The sequence below is a fragment of the Lygodium microphyllum genome, chromosome 29, assembly GCF_053477565.2.
Source record: "Lygodium microphyllum isolate KBCC chromosome 29, Lygodium_microphyllum_v1.1.10, whole genome shotgun sequence".
NCBI classification, from domain to species: Eukaryota; Viridiplantae; Streptophyta; class Polypodiopsida; order Schizaeales; family Lygodiaceae; genus Lygodium; species Lygodium microphyllum.
This window is the reverse complement of record NC_141163.1, coordinates 96128623-96137650: the sequence shown is the minus strand read 5'-3', so window position 1 is coordinate 96137650 and position 9028 is coordinate 96128623. Positions and strand designations below refer to the sequence as shown.

Genomic DNA, 9028 nt, shown 5'->3' with positions numbered 1-9028 from the left:
ACATTTTACATTTGTTGCTCTCTTCACCTAGAGTAGGTTTTGTATGTTTGTGCACATTATGGAGAGTAAGGAATCATTCTATCTTTGACCCTTTGCATCTTAGTCACTTACCTTGTTCCCCAAATCCAACACTATCTCTATGTTATTCTACAATTCAAAATCATTCACGAATCTTGTATCTACATTTGTTGAATTCCTTTGATACTTTTTGTGATGCTCATCACTTTTACAGCATTGAACATTTGTATAGTAATTTGGTTTCAAAAAAATGTGTGCATATGTTTACAATGTATGTAGGTACCTAGATTCATGTGCATAAACAAAGGTGCACATATGTGGGTGCCCAAATATACATGGACTTATATATGCATGCATAGCTTGTGCATTGCATAGGCGTGTATGTAGCGTATACACATTATATCATCAGTAAACATCTTTTAGCTTGCACAAGAATTCTCCATAAGTTTTTTAATGTCATTATGCGTGCTATCAAGCTTAAGCATGTACAACTCTTAGTCATTTTAAATACTCTTTTTGACACATATAGATGTGTGTCATAGGTCTAACACATATTTATTTACACAATTTACTATGCTACTCTTAGTTGCGGTAAAGCATTAATGGATAGCAAAATGATACATATTGTGGTAATTTACTTAAAATCAATAGGACAATTGGGTTTGTGCTATGTTGTTTACCTCTCTAAACGGGCTTGTGCAGTTATCAAGAAAGCACATTGCTTTGTTTCATCTTTGGTGTACTTTCAAGGGTCTAGGATTTTGCAATTTAATGAGCAAAGCCCTTTCTTATTACTCTCCATGAAAGAGCAACTTGTGACTATTTGTGTAAGGGTCCAAGTGTTGCACTTTCATTGATGGATGTAGTTATGCGATTATCAAACAATGCATTGATAAATTATCATAAAATACTTCATCATCCCTACATCTGTGTCTTTGACTGTTGAGTTCATTTGAAATAACTTGGTGTCACATTGTCGGCCATCACAACCCTTCACCATAATGTATAGGTACAACTTTATCATGCATTTTTCTTCCATCTAGCACACACACTTGCACAAAAGGGCCACCCTTTGTCCTTCAAGGTTCCTATCTTTGAATTGAAGCAAATCTTGTCTATGTCACTCATCTCTTTTAAGTTGAAGCAAAACCTTGCCTATTTAGGAAGGATTGAGAACTCCATAGACTAGTTAATAGCTTTTAAAAATAGTTGTACAACAAATATATAAAAGCTTGAAATGACATCAAGCCATATCTAAGATATTATACTTTGTCTTTTCTCTAAGGAACCTAGCTAAAATTTCTTGAATCCAAAAGTTTGGAGTCATCCAAGTTGCACTACAAAGATTGATTCGTTCTTGAACATATTCTTGTTGGAGCATGACCTTTTAATCCTTGCAAGTAACAGTTGATTCTCTTTCTACAAATGCCTATTTTCCTTTACACTCAATGAAACCATTGTTTATGGTCCTAAAGGTTTCTGCATGTTCCAATCTTAGCTACCCCCATGACCAAAAGTACATTATTTATTCCACTCAATATTCAATGGCATTTGCTTAGTTATAGGTGTTTTTGGTACTCGTGTTGCTTTCTTAAGTGCATTGACATGACTTGTATGCATTCGTGACTTGCCCATTCATTCTTAATAGGCAAAGGAGGATGTTATAAGTCATATAAGCTTGTAAATAGAATAGTTATTTAGCTTAGTCACCAAGGATTTAGCCTTAGGTAAAACTTTGGAGCCTATACATGGCTCAACTTTGGAACTTGAAAAATGGCTTCATCATAAACATTGTAAATGTACGATTAAAAAATGTACTTGTGGCTTGAGCTAAATCTAGAGTATGAATCCATAAATGCATAGGAGAAGCTTGTCCATTGTAAGCTCATGTAGGATAGTGACTTGGTTCTAGTAAGCACTATAGGCCATAGCAAGAGTCGAGTATATATTAGTTGGTACTTGTTTGAGGTTTCTTATACTTTTCTAGGAGTTGAAAGTGCAATTTAGAACCCCATTCCAATATGAAACTTATAGGCTCATGTAGGATAGTAACTTGGTTTGAATAAGCCCTCAAGGTCATAGTGAGTGTTGAGTATATATAAGTTGGTGCTTGTTTGATGTTTCTTTTACTTTTCTAAGAGTTGCTAGTGTGACTTAGAAGCTTGTTCCACTTTGGAACTTATGGGTGTGTGTAGGATAGTAACTTGTTTCTTGAAAGCACTCTAGGCCATAAAGAGGACCGAGTGTGTTTGGGTTTTCTTACGCTTTTCAGAGAGTTGGTAGTGCAACCAACGATGGTGGCCACTTGCAAGCCCATAGTGATTTTGATAACACAGAGGCTCCGAGCGACAAAGTCAACAAAGGAGCTAACAAACTGGCAAAAGACTACCCTACTACCCTTGTCAAGCTACCGGATTTCTTTGTTGGTTCTTGTGTGGAAGCAAGCAATGGAAAGCTATTTTGGGGGTGTGGGACGATGGGGGTGGTGGCATGGTTGGAACCACAACTTATGCCTAAGGCAAGCAATGTGTAAAGTTCCTTGTCTTTTTGGTTGTGGCATTGCCTTCATATATTTTCTTTTGTGATGGTGGGAGGGAGGCCTTGGGCTTATTGTAAGGTCCTGCATTTGCACCAAGGATTTAAAAAGGCCTTTAAAAGGGGAGCAGGGGGTCCTTGTGGCTCAGGTGCTGCCAGGAGTAGAGGCCAGTGCTCTGCATGCTGTGATGCAATGCGGGCAGGCATGGGTATCTGAGATTAGAATAGCGAGAGAGAGAGAGAGAGAGAGACAGAGAGAGAGAGAGAGAGGGTTTTTCCTGCTCCCGCGTGTCTTCTTGATGTGATCTTTTGCTGGGCTATCTCTCTGGCGCGCTTCCGCGCCACCGGGTCTTTGGGGTTGTGAGTAAGAAGATGAAGACTCACACTCTTTTCGATTTATTAGCTGAAGCTCTTCAGAATTTCTCTTCTCTGTGCGTCTCTCTTTCTCTCTCTCCCTCACTCACTTGATCTCAATTGCGAGAGTAGAGCTAAGCCCAAATTGTCTGTGTGGCTTGACTGTGATTGCTCACACAAACTGGGGCATTGAGGCTTGAGGCGAGAGAGAGAGAGAGTGTGTGTGCGTGTGTGTGTGTGACAGGATTGGCCAAACAAGCCTGCGTATTGCACAATAACACAGAGAGAGAGAGAGAGAGAGAGAGAGAGAGAGAGAGAGTGTGTGTGTGTGTGTGTGTGTGTGTGTGTGTGTTTGTTTTGGGTTCTCTTCACATACATGCAATGGGTATCGCACAAGGCTTCCTGGCTTTGTTTTGGCTAGCCTCCCTGGCTGCTGCAAGAGATCTGCTCGAGTCAGAAGACGGATACCAGCTCCTGGTTGTCTCTCCCTTACCAGAGCAGCAGGATTCACCCCATGACCTTGACTCCCAGAAGGACACCTTCCAATGGACAAACAGTGCAGAAGACCCAGAGCTTGGCCCCAGCCTCACCCTCTCATTGCTCCACAGAGACTCCCCCCTCTCCCCCTTCAAAGACTCACAGGCCTCCCCTCAGGACCTCCTCCTGCAGAGGCTCTCCAGAGATACTGCCAGAGTAGATGCCCTCTCCAGCAGAGCATCCATGGCTGCTAAGGGCATCAAACCCTCTGACCTTATTGCAGACCCTTCTTCCACCAAATATGCAGAAAGTACGGCAGCTGCCTCCTCCAGGAACTTCATGGGCCCGGTCATGTCCGGATTGAAGCAGGGCAGTGGTGAGTATTTCACGCGGCTCGGCGTGGGAACGCCCGCTAGGGAGACCTACATGGTGGTGGACACCGGGAGCGATGTGGTGTGGCTCCAGTGCACGCCATGCATCGATTGCTACCCACAAACCGACCCGGTTTTCAACCCAATGGCCTCCAGCTCATTTGAGAGGCTCTCTTGTGCCTCACCCATGTGCTCTATGCTTGAGCTACATGGGTGCGAGGGCCGGACACACGCGTGCCAGTACCAAGTCGCCTACGGCGATGGGTCCTTTACTGCTGGGGACTTCTCCCTAGAGACCCTTAGCTTTAGAGGGGCCACAATGAGAGGGGTGGGCATCGGGTGCGGCCATGACAATGAGGGTCTCTTTGCAGGCGCGTCCGGCCTCTTCGGATTGGGCGGTGGTTCCCTCTCATTCCCCTCCCAAATGGGTCCACAATTCAGTAAAATGTTCTCCTATTGCCTTGTCGATAGATCGAATCTCCAAGTAAGGATTTGGTTGCTTACTTCTCTTTCGAGTTTTCAGTCTTGTGTTGAGAGCTAACAATAATTGCCTTGCACACTACATAGTTCCAATGTCAATGATTAAAAAGAAAGGTGACAATGAAGTTACAAACAAATATTCAAATGTCATCATAGCTTTTTTGGCATGGTAAAAGCACTCGTGAAGAAAAAACTGACACCCTCACCTTTATGAAAGTTGATGCTTGATGTAGCTATATTTCCATGTGTATGTCATAGATGGCAATGGAGTGGGCAATCAAGTTGTTGAAGGTTTCTTTACTTTTTTTTTTATATGACCATATCCTACAAGACAATACAAATGTGAAACATTGGGGGGGGATATCCTATGATGGAATGCTTAGAAATTGGCCAACTCATTCAAAGGTGACAAGGAATGTTCAGATCCAAGGTTTGTTTTCTAGATTCATGTGCACTTGCTTGGACATCCAAAGGTCTTAGGAGTATTGAAGGCTAGTATCCAAAGAGTCGATGGGTGGGAGGAGGTGTACTTGGATTTGGTGGGGGGGGGGAGGGTTTGGCACTATTAGATAAAGCTGGAGAGTTGCAAAAGGGTCCATGCTCTAGAGCTTGTCTTTCAATTTGGCAACTTCCATTGGACTTTAAAGTTAGATGAGCTTGGACTCTCACTTTTAGACTACTTTCCTTATACATCACACAATTGCTAGTTGGTTTGAATTGTCGTTGCAAGACATTTAGGTGCACAGTTCATATGACAAGATCCATATTCTTAAGGATGTGTATGCAATATAGAATTGTAAGTCATATATTGAATTGAATCGTATTGAGTTAGGCAATTGAAAGGCCCTTGATAACACTTGGACAAAGATGTTTAGGAACAATTTGACTATCGAGATGTTTGGGCACAAGTTAACCATTCAGCTAAACTCGTGCATCGCCTCTATGTCTTCAAAATCTATGTATAACAAATGAGACGGATGTGTAGCAAGAAATTCATACAATTAGGCTAGATTAATGTTGAAGGGGATTTGCTTTGAAACAAAAAGTAAATACTTTGTCTTAGACCAAAGATTGTATGTTGAAAACCATGCCAAGGGATTAAAAATCATTTAGGGGTTAAAACTTGTTTGCTTGTGGCTTGAAACTTAGAAGGTTTTTGTTGTTCCCTTCAGTGTTATGTGGTGGAAAATAAGAAATATTCTTTTTTGTTTCTTAACAAAACGTGTGTATGTGTGCGTGCACACACATTCACACACACTCTCTCTTTCTCTCTTTAAGCTTGTGGATATTGGTCTAGTACATTGATTGCGTTTTCTCAAGTGCATAATTTGTGAATATTCATTTAGGATAATGCTTGAGTCCACACCTTTAGGATAATAGATACCCATCCCCCCTGCCCCATGTGCTCACACACACACACTTACTCACTAACACGCACACTCTCTCTCACACACATTTTGAGGGTGTTTCATTAGGGTACTACTGAAGCAAACTCTACCAATGGGGTCGTAAGGTATTAGTGTGGCCTGAGTTCAGTAGATTTACGCTATGGGTTGAATTGAGTCCCTTGGTGGGAAATCTCACATTACGAGGTGTTTGGACTTGTTCCTGTTGTGACATATTTCAAATAATTTCTCTATACAATCCAAATAGTAGATGTCTTAAGGGTTATAAGAGTTGAATTCAATAAATTCTTACCGAAGCTGAATCCTTCGTTATAAAACTTACTTTATGTGTGTGTGTGTGTATCACTTGTATTTCCATTAAAATGATTTCTCCATGTTCAGGAGTTGTTTGTGATAAGTGACAATCATTTTCTACATTTAAGTGTGCTTTTTAAATGGAAGGTTTGGTGATATCCTTTTTTCATCATAGTATTTTTTAAGTTTATGGTTATGGCTTGTGGTGGTTTGGCGTGTGGTGGGTGTGGGTGGCAGGGCGCCTCGTCGCTGGTGTTCGGGAAGGCGGCGGTGCCGCGGAGGGCGGCGTTCACGCCGCTGCTGCGGAATCCGTCGCTGGCGACGTTCTACTACGTGTCACTGGCGGGGATGAGCGTGGGTGGGCAGGCGCTGGGCATCCCGGAGGCGGCCTTCCGGATGGACGCCAGCGGCGACGGCGGCGTCATCGTGGACTCGGGCACCTCCGTCACGCGCCTCGTCGAGGTGGCCTACGGGCCCCTCCGCTCCGCCTTCCGTGCCGGCGCGCGCGCCCTGCCGTTTGTGGGCGGCTTTTCCCTCTTCGACACATGCTACGACCTCGCCGGCCGCCGCTCCGTCAGCGTCCCCACCATTGTGCTCCACTTCGCCGGCCAGGCCGACGTCGCCCTCCCGGCCTCCAACTACTTCATCCCCGTCGACACCAAGGGCACCTATTGCCTCGCGTTCGCCAGTACCGCCGGCGGCCTTTCCATAATCGGAAATATCCAGCAACAGGGCTTCCGGGTGGTCTTCGACGGCGTCAACTCGCGCCTGGGGTTTGCCCCCAATCAATGCTGATGCCGGGATTCGAACTCCGGGCCCTTTTCTCAAAACTCACACTCTCTCTTCTTGCAATTATTTTCTCTCTTCCCCTAAGGGTTCATTATTATTATTATTCTACTTCTGTAATAATACAGTATCTATCTATAGATATAATCCAGCTCAGCTAATCCTCATGCACCCTCCTTTTGTATACACCACTTGAGCATTCGTTCTTTTGTCACATGATAATACGCCATGCCTCGGGCAGCTTTCTTTTGCATACTGAATGGGTACAAGTTTACGTTTCTCTCTCTTTTGTAATATTGTATACCCAATGAGCCTGACTACAAGGTTCACATGGGATAACAAAGTGTGCTCATTCCCACAAATTGTGTAAATAAGTGAACTCTCTTATTGTGTAGTAACTACAGCAAATGTTTACCCTAAGGTATTCACAATGAGTCAAGAGAAATCTTACATGAATAAGAATAGAACCATTGCTTGCAATTGATAGTGACGTAGCCATAAAAGCCCGAGTGCACATAAACATTGTGCTTTGAGAGTTTTTGTTTGGTTGGATTCTTGTTCTTAATTCCACTTACGTTGTGTTGCATTGCAAACTGTGCTCATTCTAATAGATTGTGCAAATATGTAAAACTAAAGCTGTGTAAATATGTCAACTCTGTAGTTGTCAAGGAACTAATGTTCAAGTAGCCTAAGGCATTCCCAATAGTTGAAGATAAATCATCCATAAATAAGGGTAAAACCATTGCCTGATGTAGTAATGTTGAGTTAAAAGTTATGTCGCATCAATATGTCAAATACGCCACACTTTCAGTATGATAAAACTCATGGTACTAGCTCATTATTTAACATTGTGATAAAAATTGCAAGCATTCTAGTTGCAAACGCATATTGGGAGGTATTTGGTGGGGTTGCTCAGTCAAAGCAATGCAAAGTAGGAGGTGCAATGTGGAGGACAAGAAAGCAAATTTATCTTGTAATGAGTCTACTAGGAGTCAATTCCTAATCTTTCTAATGCTTTTTGTGCTTTTTAAGTCCTAAATGGACACTTGTTGGATATCTTGCATGCATTCATTGTCTTTCTTCATAGTGATTATTTTCTCCAATGTGTGTTCTTTGAGGAGAGATTGAGCTTTGGCATTCTTATGAGAGAGAGAGAGAGAGAGAGAGAGAGAGAGATGCAATAATGCCCTCTAAGATGCCTCATAGTGTATATGTTAATAGGACAAAGGAATGCACATAAGGTTTTAGGTATGATCCACTTTTGAATGCCATTGGCACAAAAAGGAAAACTAATTGCTAAAGCTATAAGAGATACTAAGTACATCTTGATCATAAAGAAGCCTAGTGCCAAGGCTTTTTGAACTCCTTTATGATGGCGGTGTCGCCTTGAGGAATGTTGCCCATTTTCCTTCTTTCTTAGCTACCTTCATCTTGGCAATTTTACTTGGTCGTGCTTTGAGTTGTGATTAAGTAAGCTTATCTGTAATCTAACGTCTAGTTCCCTCGAAACATTTTGATTGTTCTAATGCTTTAATGTCATGTTCTATGTTTATATCCTCCACACCCAAGCAAACCCTAGTTTTTTCCAATCTTGGTGCTAGTTTGGCCTCTAGTTTGAATGACTCAAAATATGCTTGGTGGTCTTTATCATCTAGTTCCCCTTGTGTTTCTTCAAGCCATTTGTTAAGGAGGCCTCCTACACATCCATGGTATGAAATCATTTGTTTACAATTTAGCTTCATTAATTGCTGAAAGGATAATGTTTGTCATACCTTGTTGATTTTCCTCTTTCCTTGTTTCACTTTCCTTCTATAACTCTTGCATATTGGTTGTCATTTTCTTGACTTCATACTAGCTATAGCTACCTCTATTGCCAAGTTTTCTTCTAATTTTGCCAAGCATGTAAGCACTTTGGTAAATGTTTCCTTCAAGATAGCATTCTCTCTTTCCAAGTTACAAACTCGAGATGTAGGTATTTGTCCCAAGTTAGCTTGAGTGTTGTTACCAAGTCCATTAAGAAAGCATTTGGGTTACATCTCACTATTGGGGCAAGGGCAAGGTCTAACCCTCTCCCCTAGTAGGCAATGTGATGAGAAAGATAAGGATAATATTTAGCCTTGTATGCATGAACAAGGCATGAAGATACCTCTATGTAAGGGGAGGGAGGGATAGAGTGTGAAAACAATGGAGAACTTGGAAACATTGGTATGGAAACCTAGAAAGATAGTTGTTGAAAATACTTATTGGTGTTGCATTGGAAACACTAAGGACAAAATGAGAGAGGGTGAACTAGATAACTGCAATGGC

General features: G+C 42.1%; 1 protein-coding gene across 1 annotated transcript; it reads left to right on the top strand.

Annotated features, from left to right (window-relative positions):
- The first annotated feature begins 2530 nt into the window (after positions 1–2530).
- On the top strand, positions 2531–6974 carry LOC148010938 (aspartyl protease family protein 2-like). The gene is made up of 2 exons (XM_087671195.1): positions 2531–4239; positions 6173–6974. The coding sequence occupies exons 1-2, from the start codon at positions 3289–3291 to the stop codon at positions 6728–6730; spliced, it is 1509 nt and encodes a 502-aa protein (XP_087527321.1). The 5' UTR covers positions 2531–3288; the 3' UTR covers positions 6731–6974.
- Positions 6975–9028: the final 2054 nt, after the last annotated feature.